Consider the following 27,732-nt stretch of genomic DNA (forward strand, 5'->3'; position numbering starts at 1 on the left):
GGAGCGGGGCGGGAGCCGGCAGAGGCCCGGTGGGGAGCGGGGCGGGAGCCGGCAGAGGCCCGGTGGGGAGCGGGGCGGGAGCCGGCAGAGGCCCGGCGGAGGCCCGGGGCCGCCCGGGGCTTTGGCGCCGCGCTCGCGCGCCCGGCCTGGACGCAGCCTCCCGGGTCTCCTCGCCTCCCCTCGGGACGCCCCGGGAGGGGCCGCGGCCCGGTTCCGGTGACGGGCGTCGGCCGCGGACGGACACACGGCCTCCCGGAACGTCGGTGGCGGCGGCTGTCCGGGGCGCGGGGCTCGGCGTCCCTCCTGCCTGGCGAAGGGCCCGCGGGCGGACGCAAACGAGTGACGTAGAAGCACAGCGCAGGCGCGGGTATTACACGCCAGAGACGGGCTGCGCGGCGAACTCAGCGCGCGTGCGCCACGCGAAGACGCACGCCGGACGCCGGCGCGCCGGCTGGTGAAAGGTGAGGCGCGTGCGCACTGGAGTCCGGGACGATGGGCGGGGTGTTCGCGGCGGTGCTATGGCCGCCGGCGGTCGGTCTCGGACTCGGGCTTCCTGACGCCGTCAGCGGGCAGGGTCGCGCCGACCGGAGTCGTCATCATGTACCCGCCGCCGCCGCCGGCGCCCCGCCAGGACTTCATCTCGGTGACGCTGAGCCGGGGCGAGAGCTACGACAACAGCAAGAGCCGGCGGCGGCGCTCCTGCTGGAGGGTGAGGCGCGGCGGGCGGGCCCGGGGCGTCCCCGTCGGGAGGGCCGAGGCTCGCCCGGGTCTCCTCCGCCCCGGCCCCGGGGCCGTTAGCCCCCTGGGCTCGGGGCGGCCGCCCGGCCTCCAGGCCTCCAGGCGCTGCGCACCTTGACCCCGGGCGGCGGGGTTTCCGGGCCCGGTCTGTGGGATCGCGGGAGGCGGCCGCCCCGCAGCTGCCGGCCGTCTGCGCTGTTCCTGCCTCCACCGACCGCGAGCTGGTGTCTCTCGGCGGAAACTGGTCCGCCCCGAAAACAAGTGCGAGTGACCGCCGGGTCTCTCACAGTTCCCGTCCTTACTGTATCTGTGACAAATGCCATTCTCTGCCCTTTCCTTAGAAATGGAAGCAGCTGTCAAGGTTACAGCGGAATGTGATTCTCTTCCTCTTGGCATTTCTGATTCTTTGTGGCTTCCTATCCTACGTCCACATGGCTGACCAGTGGAAAGGTATCAAAAAAAAAAAAAAAAACAATGGCATCAGAGGACACTTGGGCTGGAACTCTCGGGGGAGGGCACACATAGCCTTGGAGCTCAGCTTAAAACAGCTCCAGAGACATACATGGCAACAAATGGACCAAAAAAAAAAAATGCGGGGTAGGAGAAAAGGAGTTGTGAATGATCGCTTGGCTGTTGCACAGGTTTGCATCTGGTGTCAGCACTGCCGTCCTGGCCCGTCTGTGAAGAGAACATGAGTTTCGAATGTGAATGCTCAGTCTTGATCGTTACATTAATATCCTCACCATTTGTTTACAGAAGACCAGTTGATTTCTGGGGGGGAGGGGACAGAGAGAGTCTGCTCTGAGTTTGCTTCTTGAAGATTGCTGTTCTTGGGGAGAGGCACAGAGCTGAAGCTGTGCAGACACGTTGCCCTATTATAGAGTAGGATTGTGTGCTGGGCTTAGGTCATACTCTTAAAATCACTTGAAAAAAAATTAAATCCTGTGGATGTTCTCAAATTCAGTGACCTCTTGTTTTTAGTACTGGGATTTTAATTCAGCAAGGTACCATTTGAGTACCACTCAGCACTGTTTTGCTTTAATTCACTTTTCAAGTAGTGTCTTTTGTGGGGGAGGGTCTTGGGGCTTGAACTTGAGGACTGAGCACTGTCCCTGAGCTCTTTTGCTCAAGGCTACCCTACCACTTTCAGCCACAGCACCACTTCTGATATTCTAGTGGTTAATTGGAGATAAGAGTCTCACAGACTTTACTGCCTAGGCTGGCTTTGAACTGGGATCCTCAGACCTGGGCCTCCTCAATAGCTAGGATTACAGGTGTGAGCCACATTGCCCAGCTCAAGTAGGGTCTTGCACTTTTGCCAAGGGCTGGCCTTGGCCTACTATTATTCTTCTGCTTTTGCCTTTTGAGTGGCTGGGCTTACAGGCATGTACCACAATACTTGGCAAATTCGTTTTCTTCTTAGTGGTCCTACTGCCCTATCTCTGTCTAGATTTCTCTTATGGAGCAGTTTGTCTTCTCTAGGCCTTGAGGTAAAGGATTCTCTTCCGTAGCCCTGAGTAGCAGACCTGAAGAAGAGCAGAAAATGAAACCAGAAGTTCCTGGGTTGAAACCAGCAAACCCACCGGTCTTGCCAGCTCCACAGAAGGCAGGTGCCACCCCAGAGGACAGCCCCAAGATGTGGCCTCAGGTACTTTGAGTAAACACCATGGAGGTGTGCCAGTCTGTTCAGCAGTATTTCAAGATGTAAATACTGCTTCAAGAAGGCTGAGACTGGATCTGGGAATGTGGCTTAGTGGTAGAGTGTTTGCCTAGCATGCATGAAGCCCTGGGTTTGATTCCTCAGCACCACATAAACAGAAAAGGCTAGAAGTGGCGCTGTGGCTCAAGTGATAGAGTGCTAGCCTTGAGCAAAAGAAGCTCAGAGACAGTGCCCAGGCCCTGAGTTCAAGCCCCAGGACGGGCAAAATAAAAAGGAGAAGAAAACTGAGAGTAATTATTCTCCCTACTCCCACTCATTCTGGGCCGGTTGCCTAACAGCTGGGTAAAGAAAAGGCAGCCTCTTCCTCCATGCTCTTTGAATACCACCCTGGGCCAGCTTCAGTTTTAGGTGCCCAGTGGAGAAGGAAAGACTGTCCCTTCTCTAGGGGAGCCACAAGCTCTGGTAGGAGAGTCACGGAAGAGGATAACCAAAAAACGCCAGGCAGGTGGCTCCTGGTGCACATTCTATGCGAAAACAGCAGGACTAAGGCACAGAAGGGGAACAGTGAGGAGCGCTTAGGCAGCCTCTTGAAGGATGGGGCCCCAAGGGTTACTATTTGGTGGTTGAAAAACTCCTTGCTTCTGTCAGGGTGAGCAGAGCAAGGCTGAGAAAAACCTCAGCAAGAAAGACTCCTAAAGGTCTGGGCCAGGGGGCAGGGACATGGGTCTACCTACCTGTGGTCCTTCAGAGGCAGCCCTGGCGGTGTCCCTTGATGTGCTCAGGAGGAGCTGAGTGAAAGGCTAGCAGGACAGAGCCATGTTCACCATGGAGATGCTTTGCAGTGGAGGAATGCTCTGTAGGCCTGGTTCATGGGTTGGGATGGGGAGTGAAGGTCACCAGACAGAGGTACAATTGAGGGCTAAGCAGGAACTGGACTGGGGCCAGGGAGGCTCTGCTGTGTTGTGCCTGGGAGGCGGCATGAAGGGAGGCAGGTAGTGTCAGGATCACGTAGCAGAGGAGGCAGGTTTGGGGAGTCCCCAGGTAGTGGTAATGTGTTGTCTACAGGCGGTAGGGAGCAGCCAGACCTCATTACAGGACATCCATGCTGAGTAGTTTGGGTTGGGGAGCAGATTGGGGGGAGAAGAGTCCAGAGATTTATCATAGATAGCAAGAGAATGAGTCACAGATAGATCAGGACAGAGAAGGCCCACACCTTTATGTCTTGAAGTTGGGGCAGAGAATTCAGCTTTCTGCACTTGAGAAGGCTGGGGTGTCAGTCAGTGTGTCCTTGCAGCTCTGGCTGTGCCTCACCAGTGGAGCAGGGCCTGTGGTGCTTCCCTTGTGGGTCGTCTCACATCCCTGCGGGGTGTCACGGGAAGACACACAGGAAGTCCTGGTTGACAGAAGTAGCTTTGGGAGCTGCCTCCCCAGGACTGGCTCTTGAGCTGGAGCCAGAGGCCAAACCAGTGTCCACCGGCCAGGGATCCAAGCCTGAGGTGCCGGCCCCCGTGTGCTCGGCAGTACCTTCACACAGTGAGGGGGAGGAGCACATCAGATTACTAGAATGCTCAGTAGAAAGAACAGGAGCAGAAGCCGCCTCTGCTCTAGTACACCACGTCCTTCTGTGGAATATGGTGTTTGCAGAGCTGACCAGCATCTAGCAGGCTGTGCTCCTGAACAGAAGCCGGGCATTGGGAAAGGCCTGTGGTGTTTGTGGTTGGCTGGGGACATTCCGCGCTCCTTTCAGGTGGAAGAGCTCCTTAGGCAAAGTCTGTGGGCACAGGCTAGTTTCTCTGTGATGGCGCTCGCCTGTTTCCTCTCATGTGGGATCCATAACTGCACAAAACAAAGGGAGGTTATTTTTCTGTTGAAAGATGTGCTCCGCTGCCCCAGTGTCCCTTAGGCCTGCATTCTGCGTTCTGCATTCAGCAGGGTTTGGGGGATGTGCTGCCCTCAAGACCTTGTAGAAGCCGGGCACTGGTGGCTCACATCGAGAATTCTAGCACCTGAGAAGCTGAGTTCTGAGGATAGTACTTTGAAGCCAACAGAGGCGGGAAAAAAAAATCACTGAAACTCTTAATTAACTCTCACCCACAAAAAAGCCAGAACTAAAGATGTGGCTCAAATGGTAGAGTGCCAGCCATAAACAAAAACTGAGCAAGAATAATGGGGACCTGAGTTCAAGCCCCAGTACCAGCACCCTTATACCTAGAGGCCTAGCTGCTGGGGAGGCTGAGGTTGTGTGATTGCAGGGGTGGGGGAGGGGGAACAGTCCTAATTCTAGACAGCCCTTGCCAATAAATTAGTTAAATAAGAGTTTACAAGACTATCAACAGAAAGAAAACTGGGAAAGGTGGCACACACCTGTCATTCTGGCTACAGCAGGGAGTGTAAATAGGATCTGGGTCCTGGGTAGCCCAGGCAAAAAACAAACCCTGTCTGTCTCTGAAGTAGAGTGGCCTGGCATCAGTTTCTCATTCCTGTAATCCAAGCTGCTGAGGAGTTTGAGTCCTGGTGGGTTTTGGTTCGAAGCCGGCCCAAGCACAAGGTATATTCAAAACTCCATCTCTAGTTAATCAGAAAAATGGGCCAGACTAGCTAGGTGCTAGTGGCTCACACCTGTAATCCCAGCTACTCTGGAGACTGAGATCTGAGGATCGTGGTTCACAGCCAGCCTAGGCAGGAAAGTCCATGAGACTCTTATCTCCAATTAGCCACCAACAAGCTAGAAGTGGAACTGTAGCTCAAATGGTTGCATATTAGCCTTGAGCAAAAAACAAAGCAAAACAAATATGCTCAGGGACAGCACCCAGGCCCTGAGTTCAAGCCCCAGGACCAACACAAAAAGCAGGACTGGGGGCTGGGACTATGGCCTAGTGGTATACATGAAGCCCTGGGTTTGATTCCTCACCAGAATTGGTGCTGTGGCTCAAGTGGTAGAGTGTTAGTCTTGAGCAACAAGAAGCCAGAGACAGTGCTCAGGCCCTGAGTTCAGGCCCCAGGACTGGCAAATAAAAGCAGGACTGAAGGCAAAGCTGAAGTGGTACAGCACCAGTTGTGAGTGAGAAAGTTAAGAGAACTCTGGGCCTTGAGTTCAAGCCTTGGTGCCACCCCAAAAAAAAAAAATAATGAGGAAAAAGGATGGAGACATGGTTCAAGTGGTAGAGTAACTGCCTAGCATGAGAAAAACCCTGAATTCCAACAAAACAAGGCGGGGAGGGGTAAGGCACTGGGGATGTGGCTCAGTGGTAGAGTGCTTGCCTAGCATGCATGAAGCCCTAGGCTCAATTCCTCAGCACCACATACACAGAAAAAGCCAGATGTGGCGCTGTGGCTCAGCTGGTAGAGCACTAGCCTTGAGCAAAGGAAGCCCAGGGACAGGGCTCGGGCCTTGAGTTTAAGCCCCGGGACTGGGAAAAAACAAAACACCAACAACAAAAACACCCACCTCTTCCCTGTCGTGACTCAGGCTCCTGTGTGGAAGAGATTTCCACCACTGCCCTTCACTTGATGCTTGTGCTTTCACAGGCTTCAGAGCAAGTGTTCAGGAGAGAGCACTGTACATAGTGGGAAAGTGAGCACTCAGTCACCCTGCCCTGCCCAGGCCAAGCTTTAGAATAGTTGGTATATCTCCACAGATTTGGATATACGTGTACAGGTGGAGGTTCTGCTATGGATTTTCATCCTGGAGTCTTGGTTCACAGGAGAATGCCCATGTCTGGCCAGTTTTTATATCTAGATCTTTCTGTTACATGGATATCTCATACCATCATTTATCTCCTGAGCATTCTTTCATCACTGAAGTAAAGCTAAGGATGGGATTCTGTGCCTGCTGCTGTGGAAGCAGGGAATGGCTGGGAGGCTTGCTAGCTGGTGACTGGGCTCTGGAGATGGGGATACAGTAGAGGCCGAGCAGTGTTTGCTTTACGGACCTTCACACTTGCTCAGGACTGAATGGGCCGAAGGAATGAGCAGGAGCTGTAGGGCTGGTTCTACATTCTCTGTCAGTCCTAACCAGAGCTTTCACCTGGGTTTGAACTTTTACGAGCCAGTTGGAAAGCTCCTTTGCAGCTTGGAGGCCTGTGGACTGTTTTTTTGTTTCTGTTTTGTCTATTGGGGGAGTGGAGGGCAGAGGGTATCAGTCCTGGGGCTTGAACTTAGGGCCTGGGCACTGTCCCTGAGCTTTTTTGGTCAAAGCTAGAGCTCTGCCATTTGAGCTGCTGCTCCACTTTCAGATTCTAGATAGTTTATTGGGGATAGAGTCTCATGGGCTTGGCTGCCCAGGCTGGCTTCAAACCACAGTCCTTAGATCTCAGCTTCCTGAGTAGCTAGGATTATAATGGTGAGCTACTGGTGCCCGCCCTTTTTTTTTTTTTTTAACAACGGTTTTTCCCTGAGGCTGGGTGGAACACTCCAGTCTGCTCTCTATTCCCAGGATGGGCATGCCTTTGAGAAAGAGATCCTAGATATTCAAGTACAGTAAGGTATTTTCACCTGTGATTCTGGTTTTTGTGCAGAAGTCTCGAAAGCATTTCCGGCGGGGACCCCCCCGCCTGCACATCAAAGCCTCCAACTCGGTTTCCAAAGATGGGACACAGGATGACGCCAGGGAGCCAGAGGCGCCCCCCAGGGATGCTCCCCAGGAAGAAAACACACAACACGCAGTCATCAGGTACAGGGCTGGGAGTGCGGCTCAGTGGTAGAGCGCTCGCCTTGCATGCATGAAGCCCTGGGTTCCATTCCTCAGCACCACATGAAGAAGAAAAGCCAGAAACCACATATACAGAAAAGGCTGGAATTGGCTCTGTGGCTCAAGTGGCAGTGTGCTAGCCTTGAGCAAAAAGGAGCCAGGGACAGTGCTCAGGCCCTGAGTCCAAGCCCCAGGACTGGCAAAACAAACAAAAAACAGATTGAACAGGATGTGTTTGAGGCCAGCATGAGGTTTTGTTTTTATTTGTTTTCTAATGGATTTCTTTATTTGGCCACAGTACACAGTTGATGGGGTGTTTTTGTAATAAGAACTTCCATTTGAAACTGTGTGGCCTGAAAAGTTGTCTTCCTTGAGCTATGTTATAATCAAACTTCCAGGACTGGAGGTCAGAACCAAAATGGTCCCTGACCCTGTTCCTGGTGTGTAGTCCTGTCTGGGAACAGCTTTTCTAAGGTGTGAAGGTAGAGGATTAGGAAGGGATCCCTAAGGGGGAGTGAGGCTGGTGTTTCCTCCCACAGCCGGTGGCTCTGGGCTGGCACCTATCTGGCAGACACCCCCTTTCTGGGGTCCTCTTTCAGCCCTGGTTCCTGACAGACTTGTAACAACATTACCATGTTGCTGAGGCAGTGTGTGGGCCCTTAGCAGCTGCTGTGCCCCGGGAATTAGACCAGACCCGAGTTCTTCTGGACAGTGATGGACACACAGGCTGCCGGGGTGGGTGCTAACAAGCAGCAGCGGCTCCGAGCCTCCAGAGTTCACTCGAGAGACATAGGACCCGAGGCCATGATCTCATGGGCATGCAGGAGCGAGTGCCAAGTGCCCCTGGGGTGGAGCTGTGGCCTGTGGAGCATCTTGATCACGCTTGCAGAGTCAGCATCTGACTCAGAATGATGGGGTGGGCCCTTGTGCCCTTGACTTGAGCCCGTGTATCTGAATCACAATAGCAGAGCAAGACCCAGTTCTGCTCCCACTCTTCAAGAGACCTTTGGGGTCCATCCTTATCTAGAGGTCATGGGACAAACCCTCTGCTCATTCCCAGAGTGCTGATCATTACCTGTAACTCCAGAAGGAGATGTGGGTGGCCATGTGCTAGTCCCAGAGGCTGCCCAGCTCCTATGTCCACTGAACTTTGCGTTGGGCTTGTGTGACAGACCTTGTGGTTACCTGCACTCAGGCCCTCAACTTCTGTTTCCCCCAGCATTGTTTCCCAAGATTCCCACCCCCCACCCCCCCCCCTCCCCCCGTCTGCAAGCTCCTCAAGCTTAAGCCTCCAGCCTCGGGCTCTCCCCTTTCCTGCAGTGACCTTGGAATTGTTTCTCCACGTTCCAGGTGGCCTTGGCCTACGTGCCCTGTCCTTTCTGTGCTGGAAGGTGTTGGCCTCTTGGGGCCTGTCAGGGCTTACTAGCTGTTTCCTTGCCCTGGGCATGGTTGCTGGGTGGGAGGACGGTGCACATAGCGCAGTCTGTCTGGCCAGCTACTCCCCCTTTCTCCCTACAGCTGGCGGGGAGCAGTAATTGAGCCTGAGCAGAACACTGAACTCCCTTCCAGAAGAGCAGAAGCCTCTGCCAAGCCGTACTTGCAGGCAGCCAGGATGCAGAAGGAACCATGTGAGTCTTCACACCTGACCTGCTTGCCTCACCTGGACCTGGGTTTGAGAGTTGGGGGCTTGGCATGCTCTGCATCCATGCCGTGGCCTTCTGCTAGACCCCTGTGCAGTGGTCCTTCCATATCCATGTGCCTTTTGTGGTCCTTTGTCCAGCCCTGGTGACGGTCTGTGGGTTCTTGATGGCCCTGATCTCCTGCCTAAGCAGCAGATACAGGTGCTGTGTTTGGGAGGTTGGCTTTGGCTGCTCCCTGCCCAGGCAGCTGTGCCTTGGGGTGGTGGAGACCCAGCTGTTGTCTGGCATGATTGCTTATCCCTGGACCTGGCAGGTCCTTCGGCAATGCCCAGGAGTCACTGGGTTTCTTTCATTGAGGGCATGCTTGGGCCTAGACTGCTGCTAAGCTCTGTACTTGCCAGGCCTCCGGGCAAAGCCTTTTGAGGTAAGAAGTGCCTGTAGGTCTCCATTGTATAGGTAGGGCTGGGCCATGCACAGGACCCTGCTCTGTCTGTGTTTTCAGCACCACCGAGTGCAGGAGGATAGGGCAGCCCCAAGCTGGGACTCTAGGATCAGGCTTGGCAAGAATGCATAGAGGGTCCTGTGGCACTGGAAATGGACCCTACTCAGCACAGGAGCCAACAGCCTCATGGGAAAGGTGTGTGGCTGTGGAGAGGAGTGCAGGCGCGGGGCTCTGGAGTGCTCTGGGGAGCAGGTGCAGGGTTGTGGAGAGCAGGCACTGGGGGCTGGTGAGCAGGCACGGGGCTCTGGAGAGCTCTGGGGAGCAGGTGCAGGGTTGTGGAGAGCAGGTGCAGGGGGCTGGAGAGCAGGTGGGGGGCTTTGGAGAGCTCCGCGGAGCAGGCGCAGGCTTGTGGAGAGCAGGTGCAGGGGGCTGGAGAGCAGGCACAGGGCTCTGGAGAGCTCTGGGGAGCAGGTGCAGGGGGCTGGAGAGCAGGCGCGGGGCTCTGGAGAGCTCTGGGGAGCAGGTGCAGGGTTGTGGAGAGCAGGTGCAGGGGGCTGGAGAGCAGGCATGGGGCTCTGGAGAGCTCTGGGGAGCAGGCGCAGGCTTGTGGAGAGCAGGCGTGGGGGTCTAGAGAGCAGGCACGGAGCTCTGGAGTGCTCCGGAGAGCAGGCGCAGGGCTCTGGAGAGCAGGCATAAGGAATGATAGCTTTACACTTTTCCCCCACACCGAGTGCCCTGTGCACTGTTCAGGGAAGTCTCCCAGAAGTACCTTGGAGGTTGCCTCTGGGAATACACGTGGATGCTAGTCCTTGTGGGACCCATGGCGCCCATCTGGCTGGGTGGCGAAGGGCACTGAGGTACCCCATCAGTGGCTCTGTTTCCAGGTCCACATTGCACGCTGCCAGTTCCAGGTTCTGTGAGTTTGCCTCGTCGAGGGCTTTGCTCCGGTCCCCACGTGCACGTGCTGTGCTATCTCCTCTGAGCACAGACCCTGTGGTCTGAGAGGGGAGGTAGCTGCCATGCCCCAGGGGGCCCGGTCCCTGGTGCTGTCGAGTGTGGCCTCATTGCCCAGACACCAAGTCCATTCCTGAGCGTCCCACTGTGGCCCACCTCAGTCCTTCCTGCCCCTTTCATTCTCCATGGCTCTGCCAGTGTCTGTCCAGTGCCACTCACCCAGGGCTCAGTCCTTCTTTGCCTGGAGACCTGGCCTCATTCAGGATGAGGTCTCTCCTTCACCCTCCCCCCACCTTCTCTCCTCCAGTGCCACCGAATGAGCGTCAGAGGGGGGTGATTGAGGCCTTTCTCCATGCATGGAAAGGATACCGCAAATTTGCTTGGGGCCACGATGAGCTGAAGCCAGTGTCCCGGTCCTTCAGTGAGTGGTTTGGCCTGGGCCTTACCCTGATTGATGCTCTGGACACCATGTGGATTTTGGGCCTAAAACAAGGTAATGGCTCCTTTCTGGAGTGAACTCTGTAACTGATGGGTGGCACATAGGCCAAAGCAGGGCCTCTGGGCGGCAGCAGGGAGGGCATGAACTCCACGGTCTCCGTCTGACCTTGTGTTGGATGAGCCTGTACTTCCATCCAGCCCAGGCTGGCTTAGAATGGCAGCCCTGGAGAGTGAAGAGCAGATGGGAAGGGAATGCCAGCTGTCTTGTGCCGGCCATCCCGGCAGGAGGGACGTGGCACGGCCCCTTATCTCTGGTGTCCTCTTTAGACCACATCGATCCCATTTCATTGGGCCGTTGGTTATTTTAAATCAGTTGTTAAGGGCTAGGAATATGGCCTAGTGGCAAGAGAGCTCGCCTCGTATTCATGAAGCCCTGGGTTCGATTCCCCAGCACCACATATACAGAAAATGGCCAGAAGTGGCGCTGTGACTCACGTGGCAGAGTGGTAGCCTTGAGCAAAAAGAAGCCAGGGACAGTGCTCAGGCCCTGAGTCCAAGGCCCAGGACTGGCCAAAAATAAATAAATAAATAAATAAATAAATAAGTTGTTAAGCATTTGCTTCAATGGCTGAAGCCTCCCACATGGTCCTGTGTCACAGCCCTTGTTCACCCGCCTCGGCCTCTCCACTACCTTGCTTCCCTCTGTGCCCATTGACGATGTCCTAAGGTGGAAATGGCCCTGAACCCATGCCCGGAGGATAGCTCTTTCCAGAAGGCATTTAGAAGGTGGGCCCAAGTTGGGCACCACTGGCTCATACTCTAATCCTATCTACTGAGGCTGAAACCCAGAGGATCGTGGCTCAAAGCCAGCCCAGGCAGAAAAGTCCTTGAGACTCTTTTATCTCTAGTTAGAGCAGAAAGCCAGGCTGGAAGCATGGTTCAAGTGGTAGAGTACCAGTTTTGAGCAAGCAGGCCCAGTGAATGTGAGGCCTTGAGTTCAAGCCCCAGTACCAGCAAAACAAAGCAAAAAAACCAGGGGGATGACAGATCCATGGGTTTGTCCCCTTAACCTTCACTCTCCTAATATCACAGAATTTGAAGAAGCCCGGAAGTGGGTGTCACAGAAGTTGAACTTCAAGAAGAACGTGGATGTCAACCTGTTTGAGAGCACCATCCGAATCCTCGGGGGCCTCCTGAGTGCCTACCACCTGTCCGGAGACAGCCTGTTCCTGAGGAGAGCCGTGAGTGTCTCCACGGCCCGGGCGGCCTGCCAGCCCTTACTCCTAGGAGAGGGGTCTCAGAGAGTCACTTCCAGTTTTCTCTTCAAACACATTTAAGGCTCTGCTTGTGCGTCCCCGTGTGTGAGCTGACACACTGTACCTTGTGCGTCCCCGTGTGTGAGCTGACACACTGTACCTTGTGCGTCCCCGTGTGTGAGCTGACACACTGTACCTTGTGCGTCCCCGTGTGTGAGCTGACACACTGTACCTTGTGCGTCCCCGTGTGTGAGCTGACACACTGTACCTTGTGCGTCCCCGTGTGTGAGCTGACAAGCTGTACCTTGTGCGTCCCTCTGTGTGAGCTGACACACTGTACCTTGTGCGTCCCTGTGTGTGAGCTGACACACTACCTTGTGCGTCCCCGTGTGTGAGCTGACACACTGTACCTTGTGCGTCCCCGTGTGTGAGCTGACACACTGTACCTTGTGCGTCCCTGTGTGTGAGCTGACACACTACCTTGTGCGTCCCTGTGTGTGAGTGACACACTACCTTGTGCGTCCCTGTGTGTGAGCTGACACACTACCTTGTGCGTCCCTGTGTGTGAGCTGACACACTACCTTGTGCGTCCCTGTGTGTGAGCTGACACACTACCTTGTGCGTCCCTGTGTGTGAGCTGACACACTACCTTGTGCGTCCCCGTGTGTGAGCTGACACACTACCTTGTGCGTCCCCGTGTGTGAGCTGACACACTACCTTGTGCGTCCCGTGTGTGAGCTGACACACTGTACCTTGTGCGTCCCTGTGTGTGAGCTGACACACTACCTTGTGCGTCCCCGTGTGTGAGCTGACACACTACCTTGTGCGTCCCCGTGTGTGAGCTGACACACTACCTTGTGCGTCCCTGTGTGTGAGCTGACACACTACCTTGTGCGTCCCCGTGTGTGAGTGACACACTACCTTGTGCGTCCCCGTGTGTGAGCTGACACACTACCTTGTGCGTCCCTGTGTGTGAGTGACACACTGTACCTTGTGCGTCCCTGTGTGTGAGCTGACACACTACCTTGTGCGTCCCTGTGTGTGAGCTGACACACTACCTTGTGCGTCCCGTGTGTGAGCTGACACACTGTACCTTGTGCGTCCCTGTGTGTGAGCTGATACACTACCTTGTGCGTCCCTGTGTGTGAGCTGACACACTACCTTGTGCGTCCCTGTGTGTGAGCTGACACACTACCTTGTGCGTCCCTGTGTGTGAGTGACACACTGTACCTTGTGCGTCCCTGTGTGTGAGCTGACACACTACCTTGTGCGTCCCTGTGTGTGAGCTGACACACTACCTTGTGCGTCCCGTGTGTGAGCTGACACACTGTACCTTGTGCGTCCCTGTGTGTGAGCTGACACACTACCTTGTGCGTCCCCGTGTGTGAGCTGACACACTACCTTGTGCGTCCCTGTGTGTGAGTGACACACTGTACCTTGTGCGTCCCTGTGTGTGAGCTGACACACTACCTTGTGCGTCCCTGTGTGTGAGCTGACACACTACCTTGTGCGTCCCTGTGTGTGAGCTGACACACTACCTTGTGCGTCCCTGTGTGTGAGCTGACACACTACCTTGTGCGTCCCTGTGTGTGAGCTGACACACTACCTTGTGCGTCCCTGTGTGTGAGCTGACACACTACCTTGTGCGTCCCTGTGTGTGAGTGACACACTGTACCTTGTGCGTCCCTGTGTGTGAGCTGACACACTACCTTGTGCGTCCCTGTGTGTGAGCTGACACACTACCTTGTGCGTCCCTGTGTGTGAGCTGACACACTACCTTGTGCGTCCCTGTGTGTGAGCTGACACACTACCTTGTGCGTCTCTGTGTGTGAGCTGACACACTACCTTGTGCATCCCTGTGTGTGAGCTGACACACTATACTTGGCAGGAAAAAGCACTGTGGGTCACTTGCAGCTTCTTTTTGCTTATTTACAGTTTTGCTTTAACATTTCCACATAAAGTCTAGGTTTCTGGGTCTTATTAGATAAGGTGATTTTCAAGTATTTCCTCCCATTTTTGCTTTTTTCACAAGTTTGGAGAGCAACCAAACCTTGCTCTCCATTTACTTGTATGTAAATGGCTAGTGCCTCAGAGCTTTGAAGTGTGGACGGGGCCTTTGTGACCTGGAACTTTGATGCTTGGCTTTGCTCTTATGCCAGGAAGATTTTGGAAATCGGCTCATGCCTGCCTTCGCCACACCCTCCAAGATCCCATACTCTGACGTGAACATTGGCACTGGCGAGGCCCACCCGCCCCAGTGGACCTCCGATAGCACGGTGGCCGAGGTGACAAGCATCCAGCTGGAGTTCCGAGAGCTCTCCCGCCTCACAGGAACCAAGAAATTCCAGGTAGGACAGGCAGGGTTCCAGCAGGACCAAACTCCCATCACAAGTGCAGTGTGTGTGTGTGTCCCTGAGTTTTTGTGCTCAAGGCTAGCACTCTACCACTTGAGAGGCAGCCCCGCTTTCCAGCTTTTTGCTGGGTAGAGATAAGGGTCAAAAATGTTCCTGCCTGGGCTCCCCTTTGGACCACTTTCCTCGGATCTCAACCTCCTGAGTAGCTGGCGTTGAGTCACGAGCCCGCAGCACCCAGCTGTGAGGCGACTTTATGCCAGGGGACATAATGCTGCTTTGGTCACTGTATCTGTGTAGTAAGCTCACAGAGCTCCTCTCAGAAGACACTCAGGCTCTCAAGTCCTGTGCGTCCTAGGTGGTCTGGAGACTGGCTCTTCTTTGCTATGGAAAATGCTATTGGGGCTATAGGAGGAATCTTGTTGACTTTGAGGGGTAAGAACACCTAAACGATGTTATTTTTCAGTCCATGAACACAAAATACATTTCTATTCATTTATTTTGGCTTTAATGTTTATCTGCAGTGTTTGGTAGATTCTTGTAGAAATCTTATACTCTGTGGTTGATTTTTTTTTCTTTGCCAGTCCTGGGGCTTGAACTTAGGGCCTGCGTGCTACAAGCACTGTATCACTAGCCACATTCCCAGTCCCAAGAGGTTTGTTTATTTATTTATTTGGATCAGTCCTGGGGCTTGAACTTTCCCAGCCCAGTATGAGACCCTTATCTCCAACTGACCACCAGAAAACCACAAGTGAAGCTGTGGCCCAGAGTGGTAGAGTGCTAGCTTTGAGCACAGAAACTCAGGGACAGCGCCCAGGCCCTGAGTTCAAGCCCCACAACTTACAAAAAAAAAGCTGGGGCTGGGAATGTGGCCTAGTGGTAGAGTGCTCGCCTCGTATACATGAAGCCCAGGGTGCGATTCCCCAGCACCATATAGAAGAAAGCCAGAAGTGGCGCTGTGGCTCACGTGGCAGAGTGCTAGCCTTGAGCAAAAAGAAGCCAGGGACGGTGCTCAGGCCCTGAGTTCAAGCCCCAGGTCCTGGCAAAAAAACAAAACAAAAGCTGGGCAAGGTCATGAGGCTCTGAAGATTTTTTTTTTTTTTTTTTTTTTTTTGCCAGTCCTGGCCTTGGACTCAGGGCCCGAGCACTGTCCCTGGCCTCCTCCCACTCAAGGCTAGCACTCTGCCACTTGAGCCCCAGCACCGCTTCTGGCCGTTTTCTGTATATGTGGTGCTGGGGAATCGAACCTAGGGCCTCGTGTATCCGAGGCAGGCACTCTTGCCACTAGGCCATATCCCCAGCCCTGAAGATTTTTTATTTTGTTTCTTTTTTGTACTGGTTTCAAAAATAAGAGGCTAGAAAGACAGCGTTAATGATGGGTATGTTAGGTATTGAGGACCGTGTCATCCTTCTTCAGCCGTATGAAGTTTGAGACGTTTACCTACCGTCCCTCGCGCCCCACAGGAGGCTGCAGAGGAGGTGACGAGGCACATCCACTCCCTGTCTGGGAAGAAGGACGGGCTGGTGCCCATGTTCATCAACACACACAGTGGCCTCTTCACCCACCCCGGCGTGTTCACCTTGGGCGCCAGGGCCGACAGCTACTACGAGTACCTGTTGAAGCAGTGGATCCAGGGAGGGAAGAAGGAGACACAGTGAGGCCCCCTCTGCCGCCTGGGCCCAGGGCCCCGCTCCCACCCCCGCCCCTGGCAGCAGCCGGCGGTGGTGCAGGTGCCCCTGGCTCGTCCATTGACTGTGTTCCCACAGCCCTCGTGGGTTGGGTTTGGGTCGTTCAGTGAGACGCCTCTCATCAGTGCCCAACTCAGCGCTCGCTGCTTCCTCGGCTGCGTCTGTTAGGTCTGCTGCCCGGGCGGGGCCAGGCCTGCAGTCGTGAGCCCGGCCCTGCAAGCCCTGGGGGAGGCCGGCGCCCTGGCCGCAGCCCTCGTAAGCTGACTCCCTGATGTTCACAGGTTATTGGACGACTACCTGAAAGCCATCGAGGGAATAAAGACACACTTGCTACGGCATTCCCAGCCCAGGAAGCTCACCTTTGTGGGAGAACTTGCCCACGGCCGCTTCAGTGCCAAGATGGTGAGTTGAGGGTGGACGAGCGAGACACCTCCCACCCCCTCTCTCTGGCCAGTCCTGGCCTTGGACTCAGGGCCTGAGCGCCGTCCCTGGCTTCTCTCTGCTCAAGGCTAGCACTCTGCCACCTGAGCCACAGCGCCCCTTCTGGTTTTTTCTGTGTATGTGGTGCTGAGGAATTGAACCCAGGGCGTCATGCATGCTAGACAAACTCTGCCCCTAGGCCACATTCCCAGTCCTCTGCCTCTTTCCTTGTGGCTTCTAAGGTCATGAGCGTAGATGTCAGAAGACATGAAACCCTGTTCAGGGAATGGGAGCTGTAGCCACAAGGAGACGTGCCACCTGACCTCACGTCCCTGGAGTAGTCCTGTGAGCCGAGTCCTTGTGTGGCCGGCCGCGGGGGGGACACGGGCTCCCTGTAGTCCTCCCTCAGGTATCGAGTGCAGGAGCACGTTCCCATAGTGGTTGTAGGTAGGCTGGAAGACCCTGGAGGGCCTGGGTCAGCACCTCAAGAAGACCCTGCATTGCAGCTCCTCCCCTGGCCCCTGGGACAGAAAATACCTAGTCTGAATCTGTGGCCTCTGTGTGTGTGTGTGGGGGGGGGGCATCGCCTGGGTGCCCCTTTGGCCTGTGTGTGTACGGGTGTGCATATGGAAGGTGTCGCCTGGGTGCTCCTGTGGCGTGTGGGGTGGGGGGGGGGGGTGTGGCAGTTGTTGCAAAGGCTCCCCGCCTGTTGGCTGTGGTCTGCACTGGGAGGCTGGGCTCCAGTGTGTCTGGCTGAGTGATGTACGCTGGGACCAGCGGTGAGGAGACGCTCTGATTCCAGGACCACCTGGTGTGCTTCCTGCCAGGGACGCTGGCTCTGGGCGTCCACCATGGCCTCCCAGCCAACCACATGGACCTGGCCCAAGCACTGATGGAGACCTGCTACCAGATGAACCGTCAGATGGAGACAGGGCTGAGTCCTGAGATTGCACATTTCAACCTGTACCCCCGGGGAGACCGGCAGGATGTGGAGGTCAAGGTGAGCCTGGGCTGCTCCCTGATGGAGGCGGCTCTGCAGGGGTGAGTGCATCCTCATCATTTGCTTTCCCCAGCCGGCTGACAGGCACAACCTCCTGCGGCCTGAGACTGTGGAGAGCCTCTTCTACCTGTACCGGGTCACACGGGACCGCAAGTACCAGGACTGGGGCTGGGACATCTTGCAGAGCTTCAACAAGTACACTCGGGTAAGCCACCTCACCCCTCTCTGTGGGCTGCTGCGAAGCTCTGGGCCTCCAGCAGCCGTGGCACAGGTGGGGAGGGGCCAACCTGCTGGGCCTTCCAGATGGATGCATCCCAGCCCAGGTGGCCCTGCTGGCACGACTGCCTTGTAGAAGGGCCACCAGGAGGCAGGCACGCAGGGAGGGATAGGTGTCTCGACCCTTCTCTGGGCCCCACTGCACTGCCCGATGTGTACAGGGCCCCACTTCCCTGGGGCACTGCCCCACCCCTGGGTAGTCAGCCAGCTACCCCTCATCCTGTCTGCAGGGGCCTCCATGCAGGGAAGGCCATGCCCTACTCAGATGGGACCCAGTGGGATGCCTGCCGGTGGCTTGCCCCCTCAGTTGCCTCAGATTCCTGTCAGCTGTGTCATGAGCGGGGTGCTGGACCTTAGAGATCCACACCCCACCCACGCCATGCTGGACCCTGGCCTGGCGTAGGTGCAGTTCTTGTCCTAGGACCTTGGGTTGTTGGCATTGTCCAGATGCCTCTGGAACCTTTGCTGACCTTGGCTATCACCAAGATGGCCTCACTTTCACGCTGACCTGCCCAGGCTTTGTGCGCTGTGTCAGGGCGAGCAGCCTGGAAAGCTGGCTTCTGGCTGGCTCTTCCTGAGGCCCTGCATAGAGGGCCTAGGCTGTGCTCCCTCCCAAGGCCTGAGGCCCTTCATCGCGGGCCTAGGCTGTGCTCCCTCTCCTCACCAAGGCCCTGGCTCTTGTGCAGGTCCCCTCAGGTGGCTATTCCTCAATCAACAATGTCCAGGACTCCCACAGACCTGAGCCCAGGGACAAGATGGAGAGCTTCTTCCTAGGGGAAACCCTGAAGTACCTGTACCTGCTGTTTTCTGATGACCCAGACCTGCTCAGCCTGGACTCCTATGTGTTCAACACCGAGGCCCACCCTCTGCCCATCTGGGCTCCCACCTAGGGGACAGCTCCTGGTCTGGGATCTGCTGGGAGGTAGAGGTGGCCCAGGCGGGTCTGGGATGCTCAAAGCCGGTGTGGAGTCGGGCAGACACTGAGCACCAGGGCTCCTCTCTGGCCCAGGCTCCTCGTCCCTGCTGCTCACAGGACGCTGTGTAGAACAGAACCAGAGCAGCAGGTGTGTGGCTCAGGGAGAATTTACCAGAAGATTTTGACCTTCCTTCAAAACTGGGATTACACCTTCCTATTCCTAATGCTGACCCATCCTGTCTGTCAACTGCAAGGAGGCTCTTGGGGGCCCCAGGGCCCCAGGCCCCCTCTTGGGGCCACTTAGAACCTGGGGCCTATGTTGTATTCAGAGAAGAGCCAAAGGAGTGGCTAGCAGCTCTGCCCCGGTAACGGCGCTTAGGACTTTCTCTAATCCAAGGATTGGCAGGGGCCTCTGAGACCTTGTGGGGTCCTGAGGCTTTGAACCTGGCTCTGGTGTTTACATGTTAGACTCAGGGGTCCCCCTCATGCCCTGTCCTGCACCCTGGTAGAATGGGACCTTTCCGCTGAGGGAAGTGGACTTGCTCCCCGGGATGCCTCCTCTGTGTAGGGGTCTCTGCAGCACCTTCAGAGGTCTGCGTGCTCCTCTGGGTCACAGCACATTATCTGTCACCTGAGGTCAGCAATGCTCTTCTGGGCCACACTGGCCAGACTGTTACCCGTCTGCTGAAGTCAGAACCGATACCTGCTGCCAGTGGGAAGAGCAGAATGGGGAAAGTCTGCCGCTGAGGCCCGTGTCACTGGTGGGGTTGAGGGATGTTCACAGAGCTAGCCTCTGCCCCCGTGTCAGGTGTGGTGTCCCTGTCTACAGCCCATTAGCCCCATCCCAGACCAGATTCCGTGGGATAGCCTGGCTCCGCCCTCCTGTGTTGAAGAGTGCTTCACTTCCGTCATTCCTGGAAGGTCCTTCTTCCCCAGGAAGCTCAGGGTGAGGACACCTGGACCAACTGGCCTGTGTCCAGCAGCTCCTGCTCACTCCGTGTGTGCAGCCTCCCTATACCTCCCGGGCACCTGGGCTTCCTCGGCTGGCCCAAACCACAGCGTCCTCATGGGGGGACCAACTGTGACCTGTCCCGGGGCCTCATGGTTCTCGTGGGCATCCCCCCATGTGGAGGGAGTCGCTGACCGCCTGTGGGCAGTGACTGAGATCACCTCAGGACTTGGCCTGTGGACAGGCTGAGAAGCTGGCAGAAAAGCACACATTCCTCATCTCCTGCCTTGACCAGATGGGGTCTGTAGGGAGTGTCCAGGGCTGTGGGTCAGAGGCTGAGACTGGACGTCCGCTTGGTTCAAAGCTGGCCCTGGCTGTGGTGGAGCCAGGAATGGGAACTGCCCTGAGAGGGGGAATCTGCTTTATTAAATATCTGATCAACAGGCCACGCACGTCTGTCGTTCTCTGGGGCTTGGCTCAGTGCGTCTCCCTCCTTTCTCCACACCCAGACCTCACCGGACAGGAAGGGGGCACCTGGCACAATAAGTGGGCATTTATTCAGCTTCCTCCCACCGGCCCTCCCTTGCTTGAGGAGAGCCAGGTTCAGAGCCTCAGGGCTCCTCTGGGTCTCGGGTCCACACAGTGACCGGCCATCACGGATCCGGACGGCGCATCCAGGCGTGGGGCAGGGAGCCAGGCCACGGCTCCCCATTCCACGAGAGGTGGTGAGGTGCTCTCCTCCCAAGTCTTGTCTGGTCTTGGCCGGCTGAGGGCGGCCCTTAGGCCCCTGACCCCCCATGCAAGGCGGGCTGATGTCCACGCCTGGCTGCCTCCACCCACTCGTGGATCAAGGCAGCCTCCAGCGTGCGTGCTTTCACAACAGAGATGGGGTCTCGTGGGTGAGAACTCCTGGGATGTAGACAGCAGGCGCTCAGCCAGGCAAGCAGACTCCTGGCCGCCTGGCTGAGGCCCATGCCCCTTTCCATCCTAGCCCTTAGTGCCGGGGGGGGGGGGGGGGAGAGGAGAGGGGACTGGGCAGAGGGGTGGGGGAGAGGGGAGGGGACTGGGCAGAGGGGTGGGGGGAGGAGAGGGGAACCCGTGGGCCCCACCTGAGGTCTAGGTGGTGTGCTCCACCTTGGATGGTGATGGCGACCACTGAAGTGCTGAGGCTCTTCCGAATCTGTAGTCAGCAGAAGGAACCTCCTGTCACACCGGGGGCCTGCCCTCTGAGAATTCCACCCAGCTCCCTCACCTAAAGGCCTAGCACAATCTGTGGGGTTCAGCTAAAGCACCCTTTCCCCATGGTCCCCAGGTGACAATGTTGGTCCGCACTAGCCATCAGTGAAGGAAGCAATCAGATGGAAGGGGAAGGAAATGGATGAGGTCAGTGTGAAGCTATCAAGGCAATTTGGTTCTTTGGGAAGATTCTGGCAACCTGGAAACCGCACAGAGCACTCAGGAAGCCCCCGCAGGGCTGCCGTCGCTGTCTGGGCTGATACTCACCCCACCCCCTGCCCAGGGGTCCAGGTCACCGTTGGAGAAGATGATGTTGCTGGCGGCTTTAAGGTCTGAAACAGGCACAGCAAGTGGTGGTGAGAGACAGGACGGCCCCAGAGTTGTGCGTGCTTGTGCAGGCAGCGCCGTGCACAGCAGCACGCCGCCCAGCAACCCCTCCAGGTCCCCAGCCTTTACCACCACCCCCGAAGTTGTTCTGCAGCCAGTTCGGCCGGGGCCACACGCCCCACGTGGCCCGGCAGTACTGCTGGCGCTGCTTCTCCGTGAACGGGAGCTCGGGGAACATGTCGGTGACGTTGTTGCTGTCAAACGTCAGGTTGATCTCCGTGCAGGCCTGCAGACACCCAACGCAGGTCAGGCGGGCAAGGGCCTGTGCCCCGGCCCCGCCAGGCCACTCACCCCTGCCCTGGTACCTGGTAGTCCCAGGCCTTGGCATCGGGGCCGGTGCCGCACCCGGTGGGGTCGGCACAGCTGTGGTACAGCTTGTAGATGTCATAACAGTGCTCCGTGCCCGAGGAGTTGTAGACCAGCCCTGGGGAGGACGGGTGGGGTGCTGGGAGCAGTGGCTCAGCAGACTGCACGCGTGGGCCACAAACCCAGCCCCCTCGGGAGCGCGGCAGGGCCAAGGTGGTGAGGGACCTGGCGTTGTGTGTAGCCGAGTGACCAGGGCCCCTGGGCTCACTGAGGGTCTGGGGAATGTGGACCACCATCCCTGCTCCAGCCTTAACCTCCCCCACAGAGCATGCTGGGAACCCAGGCGCCCAGGGTCTCCTGACCCCCCACAAAGCATGCTGGGAACCAGGCGCCCAGGGTCTCCTGACCCCCACAGAGCATGCTGGGAACCCAGGCGCCCAGGGTCTCCTGACCCCCACAGAGCATGCTGGGAACCCAGGCGCCCAGGGTCTCCTGACCCCCACAGAGCATGCTGGGAACCAGGCGCCCAGGGTCTCCTGACCCCCACAGAGCATGCTGGGAACCCAGGCGCCCAGGGTCTCCTGACCCCCACAGAGCATGCTGGGAACCCAGGCGCCCAGGGTCTCCTGACCCCCACAGAGCATGCTGGGAACCCAGGCGCCCAGGGTCTCCTGACCCCCACAGAGCATGCTGGGAACCCAGGCGCCCAGGGTCTCCTGACCCCCACAGAGCATGCTGGGAACCCAGGCGCCCAGGGTCTCCTGACCCCCACAGAGCATGCTGGGAACCCAGGCGCCCAGGTTCTCCTGACCCCCACAGAGCATGCTGGGAACCCAGGCGCCCAGGGTCTCCTGACCCCCACAGAGCATGCTGGGAACCAGGGGCCCAGGGTCTCCTGACCCCCACAGAGCATGCTGGGAACCAGAGGCCCAGGGTCTCCTGACCTCCACAAAGCATGCTGGGAACCCAGGCGCCCAGGGTCTCCTGACCCCCACAGAGCATGCTGGGAACCCAGGCGCCCAGGGTCTCCTGACCCCCACAGAGCATGCTGGGAACCAGAGGCCCAGGGTCTCCTGACCCCCACAGAGCATGCTGGGAACCCAGGCCCCCAGGGTCTCCTGACCCCCACAAAGCATGCTGGGAACCAGAGGCCCAGGGTCTCCTGACCCCCACAGAGCATGCTGGGAACCCAGGCGCCCAGCCAGTTGCAGGCGTTTCTGGAGGTAGCTGCACCCGCCCCTGGGGCTGCAGGAGTTGTGCTGCTCACCCCCGCACAGCCTTTACGCTGCCCACACCATGCAGGTTCTGCTCCTTTGGCAGCTGTGTCAGGCCATACACACAGGAGGCAGAGCCCCAGGCCAGGGCCTTGGATCCTTGCCCCACCTGGTCCCCACATCCATGTTGGGGTGTGAGCTTCCCCACTCAGAACTGGACAGACTCACCCACCAGTTTGCGCAGCCCTCTGATCTTCTGGGCCTCACTTAACATCCTGTCACAGCCAACCTGGAGTGGAGTTGGCAGAGCACCTCAGCAAAGAGCCCCTCCCTGCCTGGCGCTACCTCCCCCGGTCCCCAGATGAGGGTCTCTGACAGGTGCGAGGCGAGCACCCCACGGGAGCTGGAGCCGTTCCTGTCCCGGGACAAGGAGCCTCACCCTGACAGGGTTGGCGGGTAGGCGCCCCATGAAGTTGGTGGGATATGGGTAGTCCATCATGGCCAGCAGGGTAAAGGCGTTACGCGCAAAACCAAAAAGCTGAGTCAGGTCCTTGGGCCTGGAGAGCAGCTGGCAGGTGCCAAACTCCTGGCTGACTGTGTCATGGGCTGTAGGAGGTCAGGAACAGCATCCGTGGAAGCCTCCGTCAGGCTCCAAAGGATGAGCTCCGAAGGGCAGTGGCCTCCTGACCTCACCTCCCTGCAGGAACAAGTCCTTGATCTGCTGGAAGGCGTCCTGGACACTCTGTGCACACCTGGGGCTCTGGTCGTAGAAGTCCTGGAGAAGAGACCCGGGTCACGGCAGGCGCTGCCCTGGGCCAGCCCGGGGGCCGTCCCCTCCCAGGCCTCCACTTACTTCAGTAACGTCCCGGAAGAACTGGCAGGAGTCTCCGAGGCCTGCGACGGCCAGGACAGGGGCGCTGGCTGCCAGCGCGCCGGCCACCAGGTGGGGGAACTTCATCCTCATGTAGGCGCTAAGCATCCCCCCATAGCTGGGCACAGGGCACAGGGTTAGGGCTTTGGGCCCCGCCCCGGCCTCCAGGCTGAGGTCCCCAGGTTTGGGTTCCCTGGCTGGCCCTGCCTACCCACTCTCTCTTTCCCTCCCCAGAGGTCACAGGTACAGACAAAAGACCCGAAACTTCCAAGATGCACAGATTCGGACCCCGAGCCCCCTCAGGTACAGCCTTCGCCGGGCAAAGGCATCTGGCAGGTTCCCTGCCCAGCGTCAGCCTGGAGACGCAGCCAGGCCCAGGGAGGGGGCAGGGCTGGCTTCCTGGAGGAGGCAATGCTGAGCTAGCACTGTCTCAGGAGCCAGGGAGAGGAAGAGGTGGGGTCAGAGGGTAGAAGAGACAAAGGACCTGAGCAGGTGGCGGGTAGGGGGTGCTGAGGAGACTGCTCACCAGGAAGACTAGTTTAACTAGTTACACTGGGGAGGACGGGATGAGAAAGGGCAGGGTCTCCTTCAGATCTGGGTGGGGCCAAGCCCAGGCTGGTCGCACTTGCACACCCCGGGGCCTACCCATCCCAGGACCCACCTCCCTCCGAAGGCGATGGCGGGGACACTCGGGGCCCTGAGCTCCTTCCGCAGGGCCTGGAGTAGCTCAGCAAAGTCGGCCAGCGCCTGCTCCACAGTCAGCAGCTGTATGTTCCCCGGCCGCAGGGACAGGGCGCCGAAGGGGAGGGACTTCCCGTAGTACCTCTGTGGACAACCGGGCAGGAAGGTGGGTCCCCGGGCCCTGCAGCCCGCCCTACCCCGGGACACCCCGTACCCACGTGCTCCGCAAAGACGAGCAGGGCCTCTTGCTGAGCTGCCAGATCCACCAAGAAGCCACTGTTATTGGCAAAGGCCCAAATGTTCCCCTCGTTCCCCGTGTAGAAGAAGATGGGGCCCTTGCCCTTTCTCCAGAACTTGTCTGTGGGGTGCAGACAAACAGAGGTGAGGTGGGGACAGGTGAGGGTGCTGGATAGAGGCGGGGCCTGGACAGGCGCAGTGGATGCAAGGGGACAGAGAGGGGGCCGGGACAGGCGGGGTGGATGCAAGGGGACAGAGAGGGGGCCGGGACAGGCGCGGTGGATGCAAAGGGACAGAGAGGGGGCCGGGACAGGCGCGGTGGATGCAAGGGGACAGAGAGGGGGCCGGGACAGGCGCGGTGGATGCAAGGGGACAGAGAGGGGGCTGGGACAGGCGCGGTGGATGCAAGGGGACAGAGAGGGGGCTGGGACAGAGAGGGGGCCGGGACAGGCGCGGTGGATGCAAGGGGACAGAGAGGGGGCCGGGACAGGCGCGGTGGATGCAAGGGGACAGAGAGGGGGCCGGGACAGGCGCGGTGGATGAAGGGGACAGAGAGGGGGCCGGGACGGGCGCGGTGGATGAAGGGGACAGAGAGGGGGCCGGGGCAGGCGCGGTGGATGCAAGGGGACAGAGAGGGGGCCGGGACAGGCGCAGTGGATGCAAGGGGACAGAGAGGGGGTGGGGACAGGCGCGGTGGATGAAGGGGACAGAGAGGGGGCCGGGACGGGCGCGGTGGATGCAAGGGGACAGAGAGGGGGTGGGGACAGGCGCGGTGGATGCAAGGGGACAGAGAGGGGGCCGGGACAGGCGCGGTGGATGCAAGGGGACAGAGAGGGGGCCGGGACGGGCGCGGTGGATGCAAGGGGACAGAGAGGGGGCCGGGACGGGCGCGGTGGATGCAAGGGGACAGAGAGGGGGCTGGGACAGAGAGGGGGCCGGGACAGGCGCGGTGGATGCAAGGGGACAGAGAGGGGGCTGGGACAGGCGCGGTGGATGCAAGGGGACAGAGAGGGGGCTGGGACAGAGAGGGGGCCGGGACAGGCGCGGTGGATGCAAGGGGACAGAGAGGGGGCCGGGACAGGCGCGGTGGATGCAAGGGGACAGAGAGGGGGCCGGGACAGGCGCAGTGGATGCAAGGGGACAGAGAGGGGGCCGGGACGGGCGCGGTGGATGCAAGGGGACAGAGAGGGGGCCGGGACGGGCGCGGTGGATGCAAGGGGACAGAGAGGGGGCCGGGACGGGCGCGGTGGATGCAAGGGGACAGAGAGGGGGCTGGGACAGAGAGGGGGCCGGGACGGGCGCGGTGGATGCAAGGGGACAGAGAGGGGGCCGGGACGGGCGCGGTGGATGCAAGGGGACAGAGAGGGGGCTGGGACAGAGAGGGGGCCGGGACAGGCGCGGTGGATGCAAGGGGACAGAGAGGGGGCTGGGACAGGCGCGGTGGATGCAAGGGGACAGAGAGGGGGCTGGGACAGAGAGGGGGCCGGGACAGGCGCGGTGGATGCAAGGGGACAGAGAGGGGGCCGGGACAGGCGCGGTGGATGCAAGGGGACAGAGAGGGGGCTGGGACAGGCGCGGTGGATGCAAGGGGACAGAGAGGGGGCTGGGACAGAGAGGGGGCCGGGACAGGCGCGGTGGATGCAAGGGGACAGAGAGGGGGCCGGGACAGGCGCGGTGGATGCAAGGGGACAGAGAGGGGGCCGGGACGGGTGCGGTGGATGCAAGGGGACAGAGAGGGGGTGGGGACAGGCGCGGTGGATGCAAGGGGACAGAGAGGGGGCGGGGACAGGCGCGGTGGATGCAAGGGGACAGAGAGGGGGCCGGGACAGGCGCGGTGGATGCAAGGGGACAGAGAGGGGGCCGGGACAGGCGCAGTGGATGCAAGGGGACAGAGAGGGGGTGGGGACAGGCGCGGTGGATGCAAGGGGACAGAGAGGGGGCCGGGACAGGCGCGGTGGATGCAAGGGGACAGAGAGGGGGCCGGGACGGGTGCGGTGGATGCAAGGGGACAGAGAGGGGGCCGGGACGGGCGCGGTGGATGCAAGGGGACAGAGAGGGGGCCGGGACAGGCGCGGTGGATGCAAGGGGACAGAGAGGGGGCCGGGACAGGCGCGGTGGATGCAAGGGGACAGAGAGGGGGCCGGGACAGGCGCGGTGGATGAAGGGGACAGAGAGGGGGCCGGGACGGGCGCGGTGGGCGGGCAGGCGCACTGGGTGTCTCTGGAGAATGGGTGATCGCTCACCTGATACCAGGAACCGCTGAGCAAAGGTTCTGTTGCCAAAACTTTCAAAATTGAAGTGGTCCAGGAATTGTTCAAAGTATTTCTCTTGGTAGGCGGGGTCCAGGGCCCTGCGGGCTGCGAGCGGGGCGCCGACACTCAGGAGCCGGCAGGGACTGGGAGGCCCCGGGGTGGGCAGGGGGTGGGGGCGGGCGGGAGGGCGGGAGGGCCCGCCGGGAGGGGCCCCGGGGTGGGCAGGGGGTGGGGGCGGGCGGGAGGGCGGGAGGCCCCGGGTGGACAGGGGCCCCGGGGTGGGCAGGGGGTGGGGGCGGGCGGGAGGGCGGGAGGGCCCGCCGGGAGGGGCCCCGGGGTGGGCAGGGGGTGGGGGCGGGCGGGAGGGCTGGGAGGCCCCGGGTGGGCAGGGGGTGGGGGCGGGCGGGAGGGCCCGCCGGGAGGGGCCCCGGGGTGGGCAGGGGGTGGGGGCGGGCGGGAGGGCGGGAGGCCCCGGGTGGACAGGGGCCCCGGGGTGGGCAGGGGGTGGGGGCGGGCGGTAGGGCGGGAGGGCCCGCCCGCAGGGCGCCTCCCCCCCCCCCGCCCCCCCCCCCGGCGTGGGCCGCGGCCCGCTCTCACCCCCAGCCCCGCAGCCCAGCAGCCCCAGCGCCAGCAGCGGGGCCAGGGCCCAGGGCCCGGGGCCCCGGCGCGGAGGACTCATGTCCGGCTCGGTGAACCTCGGCCGCGTGGGCGGGGTCACGTGCGCGCGGGGTCACGTGGGGCCTCGGCCCGCCGGTCCCGGCCCGCGCCGGATCCTGGCGCCGCGGCGGCGGAGGCGGCGGCGCTCACTTCCGGTCCCATTGTGGTCCCCGGGAGGCGGTCGCCATGGCGACGGGGAAGCTGGGCGAGGGGGGGCCGGGCGCTCGGGGCCTCCCCTCCCCCTTCCCCCCTCTCCCCGCCCCCCCCGCAGGGTCGCCCACCGCCCCGCTGCTCGCGCGGCCGCCCCGGCCCCGATCGAAGCCCCGGGTTCGTGCCAGGAACGGGGGCGTCCGGAGGGAGCCCGGCCTGGGGCGGCGCCCCCAGGATTCTGGAGGGAGAGCCCCGTGAGCCCCTGGAGCCCCGGGAGCCCCTGGAGCCCCGCGCCCAGCCGCGCCCCCAAGGGCCTCTCCGG

At 59.5% G+C, this 27,732-nt stretch overlaps 2 protein-coding genes across 3 annotated transcripts; one reads left to right on the forward strand and one right to left on the reverse strand.

The window, feature by feature from the left end:
• The first annotated feature begins 500 nt into the window (after positions 1-500).
• Positions 501-18,893, forward strand: LOC125345282 (endoplasmic reticulum mannosyl-oligosaccharide 1,2-alpha-mannosidase-like). 2 transcript variants are annotated; one of them, XM_048337501.1, is made up of 13 exons: positions 501-709; positions 1,080-1,188; positions 2,250-2,386; positions 6,916-7,070; positions 8,607-8,716; positions 10,432-10,617; positions 11,655-11,803; positions 13,978-14,166; positions 15,634-15,824; positions 16,140-16,260; positions 17,081-17,278; positions 17,352-17,483; positions 18,241-18,893. In XM_048337501.1, exons 1-13 carry the CDS (start codon positions 599-601, stop codon positions 18,442-18,444), a joined length of 1,992 nt encoding a protein of 663 aa, XP_048193458.1. In that variant the 5' UTR covers positions 501-598; the 3' UTR covers positions 18,445-18,893. The 2 variants fall into 2 exon arrangements, with proteins under 2 accessions (XP_048193458.1, XP_048193459.1); XM_048337502.1 differs by lacking the exon at positions 501-709 and having other exon boundaries at positions 1,079-1,188; positions 2,189-2,386.
• Positions 18,894-19,957: 1,064 nt separating this feature from the next.
• Positions 19,958-27,316, reverse strand: LOC125345283 (dipeptidyl peptidase 2-like). Its single transcript, XM_048337503.1, has 13 exons — positions 27,201-27,316; positions 26,595-26,708; positions 24,333-24,472; positions 24,095-24,258; positions 23,416-23,551; positions 23,256-23,337; positions 23,002-23,168; positions 22,791-22,851; positions 21,348-21,466; positions 21,112-21,268; positions 20,923-20,987; positions 20,529-20,599; positions 19,958-20,328 (listed from the first exon to the last, which is right to left on the reverse strand). Exons 1-13 carry the CDS (start codon positions 27,280-27,282, stop codon positions 20,199-20,201), a joined length of 1,488 nt encoding a protein of 495 aa, XP_048193460.1. The 5' UTR covers positions 27,283-27,316; the 3' UTR covers positions 19,958-20,198.
• Between the last annotated feature and the right edge of the window lie 416 nt (positions 27,317-27,732).

The sequence above is a fragment of the Perognathus longimembris genome, unplaced genomic scaffold (genome assembly GCF_023159225.1).
Source record: "Perognathus longimembris pacificus isolate PPM17 unplaced genomic scaffold, ASM2315922v1 HiC_scaffold_5471, whole genome shotgun sequence".
Classification (NCBI taxonomy): domain Eukaryota; kingdom Metazoa; phylum Chordata; class Mammalia; order Rodentia; family Heteromyidae; genus Perognathus; species Perognathus longimembris.

What these genes read in the sequence shown, in the direction of transcription:
- LOC125345283 (XM_048337503.1), bottom strand. Translation starts at nt 27,282, where the DNA reads ATGAGTCCTCCGCGCCGGGGCCCCGGGCCCTGGGCCCTGGCCCCGCTG. An exon ending in GCTGGGCTGCGGGGCTGGGG is followed by an intron (nt 26,709 to 27,200) that starts GTGAGAGCGGGC and finishes CCCCGCTCGCAG; the next exon opens with CCCGCAGGGCCCTGGACCCC. An exon ending in CCAAGGCCTGGGACTACCAG is followed by an intron (nt 21,269 to 21,347) that starts GTACCAGGGCAG and finishes GGGTGTCTGCAG; the next exon opens with GCCTGCACGGAGATCAACCT.
- LOC125345282 (XM_048337501.1), top strand. Translation starts at nt 599, where the DNA reads ATGTACCCGCCGCCGCCGCCGGCGCCCCGCCAGGACTTCATCTCGGTG. An exon ending in GGCGGCGCTCCTGCTGGAGG is followed by an intron (nt 710 to 1,079) that starts GTGAGGCGCGGC and finishes CCCTTTCCTTAG; the next exon opens with AAATGGAAGCAGCTGTCAAG. An exon ending in GCCCCAAGATGTGGCCTCAG is followed by an intron (nt 2,387 to 6,915) that starts GTACTTTGAGTA and finishes GTTTTTGTGCAG; the next exon opens with AAGTCTCGAAAGCATTTCCG.